The following is a 17,843-nucleotide window of genomic DNA, read 5'->3' as shown; positions in this document are numbered from 1 at the left end:
GCGGCCATGGCTCACGGAACCAGCCGCTCCGCGGCATGTGGGATCTTCCCAGACCGGGGCACGAACCCGCGTCCCCTGCATCGGTAGGCGGACTCCCAACCACTGCGCCACCAGGGAAGCCCTAGCATCAGTATTTTTTATGAGGGTATAGGCAATTTGGTATTGTTCATACTTTAAGAAGTATGAACCTTCTAGCTTTTATGATGATTAATGTCAGTGGGGTGACACTTCTATATATATGTGTGAAGGTAAAATTCATACCTTTGAATTTGATTAATGGTAAAGGAATAATTTTTCTGCATATATGTGTAAAGATGAAATTAATCCCTAACATGTTTTTCTTTCTTTTTCAAACCTCAGACCCAGATGTAGCCTTCGTGCCTCTAGGAATGACAGATTACTTGGTCATCGTGGAGGACGATGATTCTGCCATCATCCCTTGTCGAACGACTGATCCTGAGACGCCAGTGATTTTACTCAGCAGTGACGGGGTGGTGCACGCCTCCTATGACAGCAGACAAGGCTTTAATGGAACCTTCACTGTCGGACCCTATATCTGCGAGGCCACCGTCAGGGGGAAGAAGTTCCAGACGATCCCATTCAATGTTTATGCTTTAAAAGGTACTTGTGCCCTCTCCGCCCCCCCCCCCCTTTTTTTTTTTGCGGTACGCGGGCCTCTCACTGCTGTGGCCTCTCTTGTTGCGGAGCACAGGCTCCGGACGCGCAGGCTCAGCGGCCATGGCTCACGGGCCCAGCCGCTCCGCCGGCATGTGGGATCTTCCCGGACCGGGTCACGAACCCGTGTCCCCTGCATCGGCAGGCGGACTCTCAACCACTGCGCCACCAGGGAAGCCCCCTCCTTCTTAAAATAAGAGTTATGGGCAAAACAGTCAGATGCATGTAGCTTTTTTTTCCCTTGATCTTAGTCCCTGGTGATGGGAGACCCCAAATTCTGATATGGGAACTTAGGATCCCACCTTTACCGTACAATGTTAAGCTGACTTCTGTGGCTGTAACAGTACGAAGCTTAGCAATACCAAAGGCAAAAGCTTTCCTACCCCTGGAAGATTTTGTGTTTCATCAGTTGACTTCAAAATACTCTAAGGAATTCTTTTCTTGCATAAGCCTCTTACTGTTTAGTCACATTCCTGACTACAAAGGCCCTAACAACAAACACACACCTGTGAGGGTTGGACCCCTAGGTTAATTTTAGTAACTTAAGAAAAGTGATTTTGATTTTGAGAAAAGCTGGTGGTTGTCGACTTCATCCCTTTGATGCGAGTGGTTAATGCAAATGGGAAAGGATAAACCATGCTTGGGGGGCAACAGATCTATTGAACGCTTACGTGTAGGTGTGGCGTTAGCAAGAGTGTGCCATTGAACTTCTGTGAAGGGCTTCTTTTATGCCCAGCTCTGTGCTAGGTTCTTGAAGTGCTGAGAATACCTGGGGAGCGGAGCGGGAGAGGAGAATGAGTGATGGGGTGGGAACTAGTGCCTATAGGGGAGCGCAGGTCAGTAAAGACTGAGTAGATTCATCAGTAAAGGCGGCTGCAGTCGTAATTAACCCAAATGAACCCAAATGCTTGCGGATTCAAATGTCTTCTGTTTAATTGGAGTTTATTTTTACTATTGTTATTGTTCTGCGTGTGTGTGTGTCTTATTTTGTGCCAAATTATGTATGTCAACGCAAATCAAAGTTTCTGAGATTTTCAATATTTTGTCTTGATCAAGGTGGTTTGCAAATTATTGTTCAGGGTCATCTTAAAAAAGCCCAAACCTTGTAAGATCCTAACTATACTGTGGATATTTAGGTCCTTGTGTTTGTTGTTTTTTTAAATAGCAACATCAGAACTTGATCTGGAAATGGAAGCTCTTAAAACTGTCTATAAGGCAGGGGAATCGATTGTGGTCACCTGCGCCGTCTTTAACAATGAGGTTGTGGACCTTCAGTGGACTTACCCTGGACAAGTGGTAGGTACCCTCACGGCCCCTGGTGGCATGGAATGGAGTACAGGAGGGGTCCAAAGACCCATCGCTGATGGGGCACGACATTGACCTCCTGTAGACCCCAGCTTCCCATCTCTAAGCTGCTCACTGACCAGATGGCTTCATGGCTCTTGGAGCAATGGGAGAGTCTGAGATGATGACAGCTGGACAGAATGCATAGATATTTCACACTGAGCCCTTTTTCTCATAAGTATGAAAGAAACTGGAAGGTTCTATGGCTACAAGATAACAACCAAAAAAATTAAAAAGAGAATGGATTTTAAAATTTGCTGATTGCTGAGAGAGTCATGAATTCTCCTTTTCTTGGCTCTCATACCTTTGGGTTTTGAGGCATTTGATAATGTTGGTTGTCTGCCCCCTTCTATTTCTGCTTTGTGGACACCCATGACACTTCTGCCTCCTGCGTGCCTGGTCTTTCTTTGCCTGGTTTTCTTCAGTGAACAGGCATAACTCGAGTCATTCAACAAAGATTTAATGATGTTTGCCAAATCCCAAGCACTCTGTTAAAAGCTGGCCCATGTACAGAAAGAGGGAGAAGGAGGGAGGAATGGAGATGGAAGCGGGGAAGGGGAGCCACCGTGCCATCTCTCATCCCTGGGGATTTACACATAGGTTCTCATTCATTCTGGTTTTTTTTTTTTTAATTGAAGTATAGTTAATTTACAATGTGGTGTTAGTTTCGTGTACAGTAAACGGATTCAGTTATACATACATATATTCTTTTTCAGATTCTTTTCCATTCTAGGTTATTATAAGATATTGAGTATAGTTCCCTGTGCTATACAGTAGGTCCTTGTTGTTTTCCTGTTTTATATATAGCGGTGCGTATATGTTAATCCCGGGTCTCATTCATTCTAATGCATTGTGGTAAGTGTATATGAACCATTGTGAAAGGCTATGATGGTCCCACGCAGAAACAATTAACAGTATTGAATGCAGGGGCCTCATGGAGAACAAAAAACATATATGTATATATATGCTTTTTTGTCCCCTTCACTCCTAGTTTGCAAATTTCGGCTCCTTGCTCTTTTTTTTGACATTTTATAGTGTCTCTTCTTTTATCCATTTCTCTCCCCCATGCTTTTGCTGCCCCTTTCCTTTCTCTCCAGGGCGTCTGATTGGAAGTTGTGCATTTTCACATATTGCCTTATAAACCTCATGTTTTGAAGAGACATTCATAGACCTATATATATATATATATATATATATATCTATCTATCTTTGCTGAAATGTAAAGCTATCTGATTTTTCTGTTCATACCTGATTGCCTTTAATCCTTAAAACAGAAACTTTTCATTTATTGGAGATAAAATATTTTTCCCCTCGAAACCAAACTATGTACTGTTTGGCCCCAAATATATGATCAAAGTATTGGTTATGAATCATATTTTTGTTTGATATTAAAAATAACGTAGGCTTATTGTTGTAACTTCATAAAATTTAGAGAAACAGAGGAAAAGTCACTTCCCAGAACACCTCCATTATAATTTTAGGGAGATAAAATCCTTTAAATACTTTATAAATGTAATAATTAATAGCTACTATACTTTAAATAGTACTTTGTTATGTATTTTTCCTGCGGCAGTAGAGCACAGACACCTTCCTATGTCATTAAATATCTTTTTAAAACAGGATTTTCAAAGGAGTGAGCTTGAAAAAACCCTTTTTGTCAATTAGACTTTATTTTTTAGGGCAGTTTTAAGTTCACAGCAGAATTGAGGGGAAAGTACCGAGATTTCTCGCATAGCTCCTGGGCTCACACGAGAGCGGCCTCCCGCATGACATCCCCACAAGGGTGGTACCCTTGTTACAGTCCGCGAACCCATACCGGTGCGTCATTATCTCCCAGGGTCCGTAGCCTACGTGAGGCTTCACTCTTAGGAGCTAGCTTGTTAAAGTTGGTTTTCCTCCCCTTTTTCTGTAGAAAGGCAAAGGCCTCACAATGCTGGAGGAGACCAAGGTCCCGTCCATCAAGTTGGTGTACACTCTGATGGTCCCTGAGGCCACGGTGAAAGATAGTGGAGATTACGAATGTGCTGCCCGCCAGGCCACCAAGGAGGTCAAAGAAATGAAGAAAGTCACCATCTCTGTGCACGGTACATTCTGCTTTCCAAAATGTCCACTGACTGTGCTGCTCGGGGATCCACTATGCAGTAAGCGTTGTTTAACGGAAACTTTTCCCTGTACAGAGAAAGGGTTTATTGAAATCAGACCCAACTTCAGCCCGTTGGAAGCCGTCAACCTGCATGAAGTCAAACATTTTGTGGTGGACGTGCAGGCCTACCCCCCTCCCAGGATAGCCTGGCTCAAGGACAACCTGACTCTGATTGAGAATCTCACAGAGATCACCACTGACATAGAAAAGATTCAGGAAATCAGGTAAAGAAACAGCCTTCCTGAGTATGCCTTTTCTTTTTATTGTGTGTGTATTCCTAGATAGACTGACGCTTGCGCTTGTCTTACAACCCAAACCAAGAGTCCATATAGAAAATTTAGCAGTCAGAAATAGGAGATAGTGGAAATCAAGTACCTCTTCCGATGACATTGCAATGCAATAATAGTGTGTTGGTAAGTTTATGATCAAACGAGAGAAAGAAGAACTGAAAATCTCTGCTCCCGATGAAAGATACGTTCCTGGATTCAGCAAGGGATGGAGGAAAGAAAGTAAAATTGGACCCACTTGTATGGTGATTACAGTTCCAGGGCAATTAGCACATAAACCTACATGAAACAAAACGTTGCTGGCTTCATTTGAAACGCATTTGCCCCAGTGAGGCCTCCATGGGAAATAAGAGTAGTGTCTGGTTAAATGTGGTTAGGAGAAGACATACAGTGAATAGTTTAGATCCCTGCCCTCTGAGGAGTCGGGAGACTGCTGTCATCTCTTAACCAGTGGTGGAGTTTTGGGTAAGTCGCCCTTCAGCCTCAGTTTTCCCATCTATAAGGTAGGGTTAATAATACCTTGTGTCCTTCAAGGCAAGGCACTGGACCAGATGATATTTTGAGGTCTCTTGCAGTTTTAAGCTCTGATTAGAATTTAGGAGTAGAAGGTACCTCTTGAAGGGCTCAGCTAATCCAGCCCTGCACCTTTGTCAGAAACCATCCCAGGGAGACACAGTCCTCTATTTCAAGCCTTCAGGGAAGAAGAGAAGACAGAACCCCTCTCTCATCAGTTCGCTTAACCTCAGGATTTGCTTTCTTCTTTCTGAACTAAATTCCATGTGTAATTGAGAAGCGACATCTGGGAAAATGGACGTGGAAACCTCTGTGGAACAGTGATGGAAAAAGAAGTGGGATACGGAATCTGGAAGGCTTTCTGATGACACAAAATGGAGGTGCACAAAGAGGTGGGCAGTGCCCAACTTTCCACTAGGCTGTGAGGCCAGAGAGGAATAGGGTGATCCTGGCACAGCCAACACTTGAGACACCCGTCTGAGCGCTGTCTGCGAGCTACAGTCAATAGCGACGGCCAGGTAGCGGTCGTCCCCTGAGTGGTCCAGGAGAGCGGCCTGTTCAGGTGCTTCGAGAGTTCCTCCAGCACATCTGATCCCCATGAAGGGCAAGGGAACATAGGATGCATATGATGGAGGGGTGTCTGGCTTACTTAAAACTAGTGGATCCGGGCTTCCCTGGTGGCACAGTGGTTAAGAATCCGCCTGCCAATGCAGGGATACGGGTTCAAGCCCTGGTCCGGGAAGATCCCACATGCTGTGGAGCAACTAAGCCTGTGCGCCACAACTACTGAGCCTGTGCTCTAGAACCTGCAAGCCACAACTACTGAACCCGTGTGCCTAGAGCCTGTGCTCTGCAACAAGAGAAGCCACCCCAATGAGAAGCCTGCGCACCGCAATGAAGAGTAGCCCCCGCCCGCCGCAACTAGAGGAAGCCCGCGTGCAGCAACGGAGACCCAACAGAGCCAAAAATAAATAAATAAATAAAACCAAAAAACCCCCAAACAAACTAGTGGATCCACCAGCTTCCTTGGCTGAACGAGTGCAGAAAATGAACAACAAAAGACTGTCTGGTCATTGGCAGCCAGGGTCGCTAAGGGGACTCTAAGGAAGTCCATTCCAGAGTGTGTCCAGTGTGGTGTGGCAGAGGGAGAGCCAGCCCAGCATGCTCCCTTCACAGGTCCCAGCACCTGGCGTCTTGGGCTAGAAGACTCTACATTAGCAGGGTATTTTGGAGCCTGTGAAATGCTTTAGATTATTTCATGTAATTAATTCTCAAAATGACACTTGCATACAGCTTTCCAATGCTACACATAAGGAACCTGAGGCATGGAGAAGTTCAGTCATGCCCCAGATCTCCTCCCTTCATGACCAGTGCTCTTCCTCTCACTCCACCTTCCTTTCACTCACAATTCTACACTGTACTGTTTTTTTTTTAATTATAAATTTATTTATTTTTATTTTTGGCTGTGTTGGATCTTTGTTGCTGTGCACGGGCTTTCTCTAGTTGCGGCGAGCGGGGGCTGCTCTTCGTTGTGGAGCACGGGCTCTAGGCACGAGGGCTCAGCAGTTGTGGCTCATGGGCTCTAGAGCGCAGGCTCAGTAGTTGTGGCGCACAGGCTTAGTTGCTCTGTGGCATGTGGGATCTTCCCAGACCAGGGCTCGAACCCATGTCCCCTGCCTTGGCAGGCAGGTTCTTAACCATTGCGCCACCAGGGAAGCCTATCACACTGTGCTGTTTTGTTAATGACAGCCAAATGGGCCATTACTTTATAGATGCACGCACACACACGTGCATGCACACACACACTCATGGCCAAATGTCATTTATTGTACGTGTAAGAAACCTTTTGGAGAAACTTCCCATTAGTGAAGTATGAAGGACTATGTTTCTCTAATTTATTTATTTTTTAAGATGAATCCTGTGCTTTAAAATCATTCAAGCCTAAAGACAGTGCATTGTAAGAAACCTTATTCCACTCCTGTCCTCGTGTTCCTCCGTACCCGCTCCTCTCCACCCCCAGGGGAATACTTTTGTTAGTTTTGTTAGGTTCTTATGAAACCTTCCAGAGTTTCTTAAAGCAGATACAAGCAAGCAGGAATTTTATACCCTAGTGACCTCTTCGTATCGATACAGAGACAGTGTCCTCGTTCTTTCTTCCAAGGATGTTCCATTGTTTGGCTAATCACTCAAATGATGAATATTTAGGGGAAGCAAGTATTTTTTAGAAGGTAAAAATCAAGGGTTAAAAAAAAAAAAGGAAAGTTGGTGGGTTTATTCCCATTAGAAGTCTGGCCTTAGCAGAGCTGACTGCTCTTGTAGCCACATAAGCCATTGCTCATCTCAGGTTGTCCCGTCTTATGTTTAAGAATTAAGTGTCTATGACTCAGACCTTCAGTGCGTAGAAAGTGTATCAAAAATCCCAGAAAAGCGATGATATGGACAAGAAAAAAAGGTGTTTTTACTTTTTTACAAAAAACAAAATTCGAATTGAATATGGTTATTACTTAATGATTAGAATTTATTTGGCTACAACTTGCTGAAACAAAGTCCTTTACTTTCAAGGTATCGAAGCAAATTAAAGTTGATCCGAGCTAAGGAAGAAGACAGCGGCCATTATACTATTGTAGTTCAAAATGAAGATGATGTGAAGAGCTACACTTTTGAACTCTTAACTCAAGGTATGTAAGGGCCGTATAAAGATAATGCCAGCTCAGTAGATGCGTGACTGAGAGTCTGCCGAGGAGAGCCTGGCACTTTTCCCCCAGGTCGTGGAGGGAAAAGCAGCCCTTTTAGGGGAGAAGCAGGGACTGTAGATGTCACATGTCAGGGATGGCTTTGTTGGACTTACAAATCCACATCATTCTGGGAGGTTCCAGGCTAGTCTGGAATCATTTGGGAATTCCTAGGCTCCACTAGCTTCCTTACCATCTGCTTCTCAATGTGGTCTGGGAAGAGTGACATGATGCTTTCTGGTCTGGATGACCTTAGATTGTTCCAGAGTGTTTGGCCTTTTTGCTTTGCTTTCCTTGTAGACCTCGTACAGTGGCCCTTCCCAGAAAGGAGTGCCCAAGTCTTTAATCCTGGTTCAGAACCTACTCACCTACCCTGGGCCACATACTGTCTTAGGTGGGCTCATTTGACCCTCACAGTCAATCTATGATACAAGTCTCAGCATATTTCTAAATTATTTGATCCCAGGTTGAAAAAACATCTTTAAAACCTAATAATACCCTGTAGATGCACTTTGGTAAATGCTGCTCTAGATTTAGATGAATCCATTAGATGATTCCCAAGCTATGATATAATTTTAAGAGCCTTCTTGCCTTTCAAGCCAAATAACCACAGGGGCTTTTTGCTTTCTTCACTGAGGATTTAAAACACCACGGGGCATAAATGCCAAATCACTGAAGATGTGACCATGCTCTTACCCAAGTGGGTCTGTCCAAACTGGAGTGTTAACCGTGCACGTGACTCAGTGGCCGCTTGATTTGTAGGTTTGAATGTCACGCGGACAAGTTCTGAACTCTTGGAATTCCACTTCGTAATTCCCAGAAGCTCTGGGACACGAACCATTCAATTCTGATTTCTTTTCACCTCTTGCAGTTCCGTCATCCATTCTGGACTTGGTCGACGACCACCATGGCTCTAATGGGGGCCAGACAGTGAGATGCACAGCTGAAGGAACCCCTCTTCCTGATATTGAGTGGCTGATTTGCAAGGATATTAAGAAGTATGGAAATCACACCTTCCCTTTCCATTTGTGGTCAGAATGTTTCTTCCTTGGGACAAAGGACCTCAAGTGCCTTTTACTTCTTTTGCTGGCCCTTGTTTTTGTGTTTGTGATTCTTATTTGGCCTAAGTCTCATAAACTGCAAGATAGGGTTCCAAACATGGACCTCGCGTGTGTGTGCATGCAGGCGTGCATGCACGCAGGTGCACATCTGTGTTCTTGAGTAGCTGTAAGAAGGTCGACAGCTTTCAGCAGATTCTCAAAGGGTCTCTAATCTGAAAAGAGCATGAATCTAAAGAACTGCTGTAAGAGGATTTTTACTACCCTGGCCCACAGTTTCATCTCACATTTCATCTGTGGTGAATGTTATTTGGTGGTTAGACTGGCACATGAAAATAAATGAAGGTACTGCCCAGGTGACTTCTCACTACCTGCTCTGTGGCGGGAGTTAAGGTACCCGTCCGTCCTTCAGCCCCCACCCCTCACCCTTCTCCGGCGGGCACGTGAGCAGCACATTTGCACTCCCACCTGTAGTGACTGCCGTGCTCAGAAGCCTCGTTGCTTCTCCTGGAGACGGAGACTCCTAGACCTACGCCCCCCGCAGGCCACAAGGCAGCAGACTTGGATCCAGACTGGAGCTGGTGTCGAGGTCTAACCCTAGTGACACCTGAGGGGGTCCTCACAGTGTGGGTGGAGAGAAGGGAGGGCAGCAGGCCTTTTCGGAGGGGTGGGACGTTGGGATAGTTAAATTCTTGAAGTCCAGGTTGCTCTTGGGTTCAAGGCTTGGGATGGGTAGTTCTGTTGGATTGAACTTGTTTATCTCTGCCTTGTCCTCATAACCAGTTAACTTTTAAATACCCACATGTAGCTTATTCTCTCTTGGAGAACAAGGTGTTGAATGTTAATCTGCACATAAAATAAGAAAATCGACCTGTAGCCCCCCAAATGCAGACAAAGTCAGGGCTGCTTGCCGTCTTAGATGATTCTCACTGCTCCACCCACCCCCATGACTCCCCGTAATTGGCTCTATACCTATACCCTTTTTCTCCGTCTCCAGATGTAATAACGAAACTTCATGGACGATTTTGGCCAACAATGTCTCAAACATCATCACGGAGGTCCACCCCCGAGACAGGAGCATGGTGGAGGGCCAAGTGACATTCGCCAAGGTGGAGGAGACCATTGCAGTACGATGCCTGGCTAAGAATCTCCTCGGGGTGGAGAGCCGAGAGCTGAAGTTGGTGGCTCCCAGTGAGTAGCTCGTGGGTCAGGACGACGCCAAGTCAGCAGCCGAGCCCTTCCTCTCTCAAGCGGAACTTTGAATCCCAGATGGGGTCCCGTAGGAATGAAGGTCCCTCGGTGGAAATTCAGCTCCGGATGCTCTTAACGGGCCTTCTCTGGGCATCTCTGTGGGAGCCCTTTCTTTCAGATTCAAATCCCAAACCGCATTGTGCAGAGGCCCCTAGGCATTTTGATTGTCTAGCCGTATAGCTACCCAGTCTCTTTGGTCTGAGCATGTGGGGATGGAGGATGGGGAAGAAGGGTCTTCCTCCTTGTTGCTCTTCATAACAGTTGAGACAGGTTGAATTCTTAAAAAAAAAAAAAAAAAAAAATGAAGCCAAAAGCAATATAAGTAAACTGCAACCTTTCAAAATAACTGAACTTGATTTTCTGAACTTACGTTCTAAACGTATGCTACTAATGGTAGCTCTCAATCTCACTTATTATTATTTATATTCCAATTCATATTTTGTCCAGAAGGTTAATGTTGGAGGACCTTTGGGGAAAGTATTTTGTTCCCAAGTGAATTTTGTCCCTTTCACTTCTAAGGGAAGAGCTGGAGTAGTTTCATGCATGTAGATAACTGAGAGATGGTCTTGCCCATCCTCCAGATAAGCCTGGCAGCTCTTATGCTTCTCCACCAGTAGTGAAAGATTTCTGGCCCAGAAACAGCCACCCTGCCTTCCTGCCCTCGCGCGTGTTTGTGCAAGTTCTCCACCGTGCCTCTCTCTCTCTCTCCCTCTCTCTCTGGTCCTCTAGCTCTGCGTTCTGAACTCACGGTGGCGGCCGCAGTCCTGGTGTTGTTGGTGATTGTAATCATCTCACTCATTGTCCTGGTTGTCATTTGGAAACAGGTAGATTTTCTTTTTAAAGAACTAAAACTATTTGAAACCAATAAGAACAAGAAGAAGAGCCACCTAGTTCAGGGCTTGGCACAGAGGAGGAGCTCAGTAACAGCATGATGAGTGAACATTATTGAATCCTACTGTGTCCAGTCATTCTGCTGCTGCGGTTAAGCTTTGGTACATTCGGACGTTGGTAATTCACCAGTTACCTGTCCTGGTCATTTATAGAAACCAAGGTATGAAATTCGTTGGAGGGTCATTGAATCAATCAGCCCCGATGGACATGAATATATTTATGTGGACCCGATGCAACTGCCTTATGACTCGAGATGGGAGTTTCCAAGAGATGGACTAGTGCTTGGTAAGCTCCTACTGGGGTGATCTCCCAAGACTCCCTTTGATTTGTACGCAACTTTACTCTTTACGGGCCTGTGGAGGAATAAAGGATCTGCGCTTGTGCTTGGTAAAAGCTAAGCATTAGAAATTGGCTTTCAGAAATAGTTTTCTCTCTTGAAAATGAGTTAATTGAATCACAGCAATGATTTGTTTTTACCTCCTTCCCTAGCAAATTACGGTTAAAGAACATTTTACAAAGGGAGAAGAGAATATGAGGAGGCCTGCCAAAGCTACGCATCAAAGTGGCTTTGCTTTGGAAATGACACCAATTGAAAATGAGACGAAGTTCTACAACTAAAAGGGAACAGATGAGAAATGAATGAGGACAATCGGAAAATATATTTTGACTCAGTACATTCTGAGGATTATTAGATACTTCTTTAAACTATAGAATATAAAAATATAGGTTCCTTTTAAAACAAACATGAAAAAATCATCAAGCCAGCTTATCACAGACTTTTCAAATATTTCAATCTTGGGCTGAGACCAAGAACATGAAGCTTTAGTCCAAGGGATTTTTTTTGGTTTTTTTAAAATCATATCCTGAATGAATGAAAACAGGACAAAGACAAATGAAAGTTAGAGCTAGAGGTTGTGTCATCATGACTATTCTAACAGTATGTACTTCAGAGGATGCCAAAGGCATTTTAACATTATCCACTTGTCTCATTCCAAAGTACAGCCAAGTTAGGTCTTCTTACAGAGTTACTTAAACTGAAATCAAACAAGACACCCTATTCACATACCTATACCTGGGAACTAAGCTTTCTTTATTATATTTTCTCCCTTGTTTTACAAAAAGGGATGAGGAGCTTAGGGAAGTTAAAAAGTAATAAAATATGGAGAAAAAGGGCAACATCCCTAACGTACCAAGAGGCAGTCCTGTGTCTCTCTGCTTCTGTGTATTGTCAAGTTGCTAGGGAAGCAGTACCTTTCCAGGAACAGTTTCCAGCCGTGCAGACATGCAGTCACAGGCAGTGTTGGCTGTTAGTGCCCTTTTATGAGCCGAGTCTTTCCCTGGCTTGGCAGAAACATCTGTTTTAGACTGTGAGCTCTTTTAAGAGTGGGGACCAGAGCTTCCATTTCATTTTGTATCTCCCAGCGTGCGGCAAAGTGTTGTGCTCCTAGGGCATGTTTAGCCTTTGCCCTTCCTAGTCTTTCTAAGAAACAGGCAGCAAGGGAGCCAGCCCGAAGTTGTCTTCATCACTGCTTAGAATCCGTGATGTCTTGAATACTGAAGTATTGCCAGTGGATAAAGGCTTATTGATGCAAAAGATGCCCCTGTTTGTGTGCGGAAAACAGAAGGGTAGAGAACCAGGAGGTTTGGGCCAGAGCCACAGAAAGCAAGTACCACAGAGCCCACGATTTGGCCCGGTTCTCCAGCTGGTAGACAGAGTGCTCACACCAGCGAGGGCTACACCCTCCTTCTTCCCGCCTGTGTTTTCCTTTCCTTTGCAAATGTTATTTGACAAAAGCAGTTATACTAATTTCCTTCCCTGTGGGCTCAGTTCTGGTTTTGACATGATGACTCGGAGGAATCATTATGCTTCCTCCATATGGGAGAAACACCACCCAGCTGTGTACCCGTGAGCGCTGGCCGCGGTAAATGAAGCTGACGAGATGCCTGATTCTGCATGTGTTGATGGTGCTGGTTGCCCACAGGTCGTATCCTGGGCTCTGGTGCATTTGGGAAAGTGGTTGAAGGAACTGCCTATGGATTAAGTCGATCCCAACCTGTCATGAAGGTAGCAGTGAAGATGCTAAAACGTAAGTGCCCCTTTCTGGGGATTTTTTGAACATGGAGATATTAAGTAAATTGCTCAAAATCACACAGCCAGTAAATGCCAAGTTTAGGACTAGATCTTGGTTCTTTTGACTCTAGGTTTTATGCATATGTAGACTCTTTTGTCAGTTAGTTTTATTTAGATTGTTCTTGTTGCCTATATGTTGGAAAACCAAGAGTTATTTGTAGTGGCTTCTTTTTACCCTGAAGCCTAGGGATTAGTTATTAGCATCTAGACTGAGTCACTGTTTCTCTTTTAGACTGTTGTTAAATAAAATGACGTCCAGTCGTAGGGTTAGCCATGTTCTGGGCTTTTTCTGGGTAGTAAATAGTTTAGTTGAACCGATACGTGATTTATTTCTTCAACAGCCACAGCCAGATCCAGTGAAAAACAAGCTCTCATGTCTGAACTGAAGATAATGACCCACCTGGGGCCGCATTTAAACATTGTGAACTTGCTGGGAGCCTGCACCAAGTCAGGTAGGCTTGCTCACCTGAGAGTGAGGATTTTCATAGAACACTACGGTTGTGAAGACTGTCTAGGCTTTTAAATGCCCAAACACGCCAGCAAATATAAGTCCCTTGAATGGAGCTGTTGACTAGATTCTATTGAGGGAAGCTCACTGTTCTTGAGCAGCGTCTCTTACCAGTGTAGACACAGTGTAATTCATGGCCCTTCTGTTCTTCACTTTCATGCTCACCTCCAACTGGTTTTGGACCCCACAGGCCCCATTTACATCATCACTGAGTACTGCTTCTATGGGGATTTGGTCAACTATTTGCATAAGAATAGGGACAGCTTCTTGAGCCGCCACCCAGAGAAGCCCAAGAAAGAGCTGGACATTTTTGGATTGAACCCTGCTGACGAAAGCACACGAAGGTAGGTGCGAAGAGAGACGCTGTTGTGAACCGTCGTCTTATGAGCCTCACCCATGGAGAGAACCCATGTCCTGACAGAGGCCATGTCTGCAGATTCAGTGCCAGGAGGTAGCAAGACTTAGAGTCAACTACCCTGCTCCATCATCCTGTAACATGGTGCTGAGAGATACCTGATGTCTGCAGGTGTTTTGAACCAGGATATCATGTTGGGGATAGGTTTGCTGATAGGTTTGAATGAGAGTGAGGGTTGGAATAGTTCTGGGAACCAGTTTGCTGTTTATGTGTGTTCTACTTAAGACCTCTAAATGCATCTCTGGCCAGGGATGCCCCAGTACTCGTACCTTGTGAGAAACTTCTAAGTTTGAGATACTGGTCCTTGCTGAACCCTGTGCCTATTAGTCCCCACTGCAGAAGTCTAAAGTGGCTAAAAAGATCTCTGTAGATACGAAGTTCTGTAAGATCAGAAAGGACGTGAGTTCACTTCATATTAATTTACTCAATGGACACCAGATTGGTGCTAAATGTATTGAGTAGCAGGATTTGTCTGCCCAAGCCACTTGGTCATGGGGTGCAGGTTCATGGCCCGTGAACTGAAAAACAGAATAAAGACAGACACAGCTGAGTTGAGATGGTCCATGTGTTTGTGTGATCATTGATTGATGCTCATCCCCCCGACTAGACCACCCTTGTGAAGGGTATGGGTGGTTGTGCTTTTGTTCCCTGTGCCGCCCCCATGGCCACCACTGCCTCGCATGTGGCGGGTACCTAGTTGTCATCTACTGAATGTCGGGCGATCGCTCCAGAGGACAGCCTGGTTAAGGTTTCTTTTTCTGTTTCTACAGTTACGTTATTTTATCTTTTGAAAACAACGGTGACTACATGGACATGAAGCAAGCTGACACTACACAGTATGTCCCCATGCTGGAAAGGAAAGAGGTTTCTAAGTACTCAGACATCCAGAGAGCGCTGTACGATCGCCCAGCCTCATATAAGAAGAAATCCATGTTAGGTAAAGGCGTCTTTGCTTACGCTTTGGGTGTTGTGATCTTCCGGTGGTTTAATACGATACCTAAAATACTCAGAAGATGCTGAGCAGGCCTGGGAAGTAGGACTGCCAGGCCACATGGTTCCTAACTGCAGATCTGCACACCTGAGTCTAGGACATGTTTTTGAAGGTCTGTGGCCTGTGGATTGAAAAAAGAAAAAGAATAAAGATAGACCTCATGTAATAAATTTTTCAGACTTTAAATGTAATTATTTTATGTTATTAATTTTATCTTTCTGTCCAGTTTTATTCAGATGTAATTGAGATACAGGACTGTGTAAGTTCAAGGTGCACAGCAGAATGATTTGACTTACAAACGTCATGAAATGATCACCACAGTGAGCGTAGTGAACATCCATCATCTCACACAGATGCAAACTAAAAGAAAAAGATTGTTTTCCTTGTGATGAGAATTCTTAGTATTTACTCTCTTAACTTGCATATATACTATACAGCAGTGTTAATTATATTGATCATGTTGTACATCATATCCCTGTAATGTACATTTTAAAATGTAGTCATTTTAAAGAATTGTTTATTCTGACATAATGATATTCATTTTTTGGTGTTAGCATGACTTTTTTTTTTCTTCTTCAAATGGAAGTATGGTGGTAGTTGATGTTTTTTCTCAGTACCCTTATTTGGAACAATTAAAAGCTGGCAATCTTATATTGGTTCCTAATATATTTTTTTAATTTAATTATATAAATCTCTAATATCTGTGAGTTCAATAGCCCTTGTTTTTAGCTTTGCTAATATCCAGTTTGTGTTAGAAACTGGAAAGTGGACAACTTGAGGTTATATTTTCTGACAAGGGTGTTGGGTTTTTCTACTGAATGTTGTTTCAAGGAAGATCCGTTTGTTTTCAGAGCAGATGAGCATGTGGCAGGGTTGAACTGATTTGTAAACTCCAGGGAGCCTAGCTGATGCCCATAGCAGATGGACCACCCCACATCTGCTGGGGGTGGTCCTTCCAGGCTTCTACTCTCATCACAGGCTTGGAGTGGGGAGGAGGCTGCTAGATAGATCTGACGATGCCTTGTTCCATAATCTTGTATTACCGGGACTGAGACCTCCCGTTGGTCCCTGCAAAAAGGTGTTGAGCTGTCATGGAAATTGTTTTGAAAATCATTACTGTACTCTGGATGCTTTCAGGGTTCTTAAGTGAAAGGTACAGTCATTAAAAAAAAGAATGTGCTTGTTCTGCAAAGCGCAGTACAGAATAATATTTTCCACTCCTGCAGCTCCAAGGTCCATTCACATCTCATTGCCAACTGGGTAAACTTCCAAGCCCTTTTAAAAGATTAGCCAGTGAGACTTGTCGGAACCAGTCCTTCCTCTCCCCTCCTGTATTGTTAAAAATAGTTTACGTTGCTTCCCAGGCTGGACGTGGCTCTAGATGTCAGGGGAACCTGATTCATGCTCAACCCAGGCCCAGTTGGCAGGCAGACCATTGCTTTCTGGCTGGAAAAATGTGAAGGGCTGCAGCTACTCTTCACATGCCTGAACTTTTTCAAAAAGTGCTGAGAACTGCTGGCCTAGATTGCCTCCTTCCTCGAAAACCCTGGGACCCTTCCAGAAGGGACCAACTGGGGAAAGTGGACAAGTTACAAAGAAAGGGAACTACGCGCGAAGTCTTTGGCACTGACCTTTAAGATCGCTATCTCTAGTTGGACTGGTGGCTAATTTTATTCACAAAGTAAGCCAAGTACTATGAAGGTGGCTTTAAAAAGAAAAAAAAAGCAATTCCTAGAAGCTGCTTTTTCAAAGAGCCCTCGTGTACATTCCTCACGGAAGATTTGTGTGTGTGTGTCTGTGTGTGTGTGTGTGTGTGTGTGTGTGTGTGTGTTTAAAGTGGCTGAGGTGATTTGCTAACTAAGATTGAAAAAAGAAATTTGGGAGGCAAACAACAAAATATGTGTGAGAACGCATGATACTGGTCCTTATGGAATCATATATACTTATATATATACTTAAACCAGGTATATGTTTCTACAGATGTATTTCTTTTTAAAGAGAGCACTTTTGCATATTTTACACACACCCCTGTGAGGTTTAGAAACTATAACAAAATGATCTTAAGTGTGTTCTTTGGACAAGCCTCCGCAGTCTGACGAGTGGCCCAGCCCTTCGGGAGTATCAAGGTGGGTGATGTTTCATGCTGTCCGCCAGCACCAACACACTTAATTCCTTTCCTGCAGACTCAGAAGTCAAAAACCTCCTTTCAGATGATAACTCAGAAGGCCTTACTTTGTTGGATTTGTTGAGCTTTACCTATCAAGTTGCCCGAGGAATGGAGTTTTTGGCTTCAAAAAATGTAAGTGTATTCGGGGGACAGAGACTTCTTTAGACCCAGGCCACAGATCTGAGCAAGGTGAGCGTGGAAGGGAGATCGTGGAGAAGCCTGTAGCAATGGCTGCTTCTCTCTTCCTCATCCCCAAAGCAGAGCGGGGCATCCAACAGGATCAGGTGTCTACTTTTCTCCAGAGCTTTGTCCCTCTCGGGAGGGACTGGGATGAGGGCCTGAGAGAGGGGAGCTCTTTATGCCAGGACAGCCTCCCTGAGGCTGTGTTCCAGGCAGCTCCAAGCACCCCCGTGAAGTGGCCAGTCTTGCAGGGGTGATGCTGTCTAGCGCAGGTGGACTGACACTCCCCGTCATTTCTTCCCTTTCTGCGCAGTGTGTCCACCGGGACCTGGCCGCTCGCAACGTCCTCCTGGCGCAAGGGAAAATCGTGAAGATCTGTGACTTTGGCCTGGCCAGAGACATCATGCATGATTCGAACTACGTGTCAAAAGGCAGCGTACGTGCTCTCACCTTGTTTGGCATGCTCGCCCTCCCTCACTTGCATCTCTGAAAGCAGGTGTTGCTTCCAGCCATTCAGTGCCCAGATTTTTAACACAGAGTCCATGACATTCATGAAT

The 17,843-nt window shown here is 44.6% G+C and overlaps 1 protein-coding gene across 5 annotated transcripts in view; it reads left to right on the top strand.

Annotated features, from left to right (window-relative positions):
- The window catches only part of PDGFRA (platelet derived growth factor receptor alpha), a 45,913-nt gene that overhangs the window by 14,662 nt on the left and 13,408 nt on the right, over nt 1-17,843 (top strand). For all 5 annotated transcript variants that reach the window (XM_004268265.3, XM_033425412.2, XM_049709139.1 and 2 more), the window contains 15 exons: nt 361-621; nt 1,841-1,971; nt 3,932-4,103; nt 4,197-4,386; nt 7,525-7,640; nt 8,566-8,692; nt 9,750-9,943; nt 10,733-10,827; nt 11,047-11,179; nt 12,877-12,981; nt 13,367-13,477; nt 13,724-13,877; nt 14,719-14,885; nt 17,123-17,238; nt 17,600-17,722. In XM_004268265.3, the coding sequence (XP_004268313.1) occupies nt 361-621; nt 1,841-1,971; nt 3,932-4,103; nt 4,197-4,386; nt 7,525-7,640; nt 8,566-8,692; nt 9,750-9,943; nt 10,733-10,827; nt 11,047-11,179; nt 12,877-12,981; nt 13,367-13,477; nt 13,724-13,877; nt 14,719-14,885; nt 17,123-17,238; nt 17,600-17,722 (2,195 nt within the window). The remainder of the gene's footprint in view (nt 1-360; nt 622-1,840; nt 1,972-3,931; nt 4,104-4,196; nt 4,387-7,524; nt 7,641-8,565; nt 8,693-9,749; nt 9,944-10,732; nt 10,828-11,046; nt 11,180-12,876; nt 12,982-13,366; nt 13,478-13,723; nt 13,878-14,718; nt 14,886-17,122; nt 17,239-17,599; nt 17,723-17,843) is intronic.

This window comes from Orcinus orca, chromosome 4, assembly GCF_937001465.1.
Source record: "Orcinus orca chromosome 4, mOrcOrc1.1, whole genome shotgun sequence".
Lineage (NCBI taxonomy): Eukaryota > Metazoa > Chordata > Mammalia > Artiodactyla > Delphinidae > Orcinus > Orcinus orca.
The sequence above is the reverse complement of the archived record's forward strand: the minus strand, read 5'-3'. Positions and strand labels throughout refer to the sequence as shown.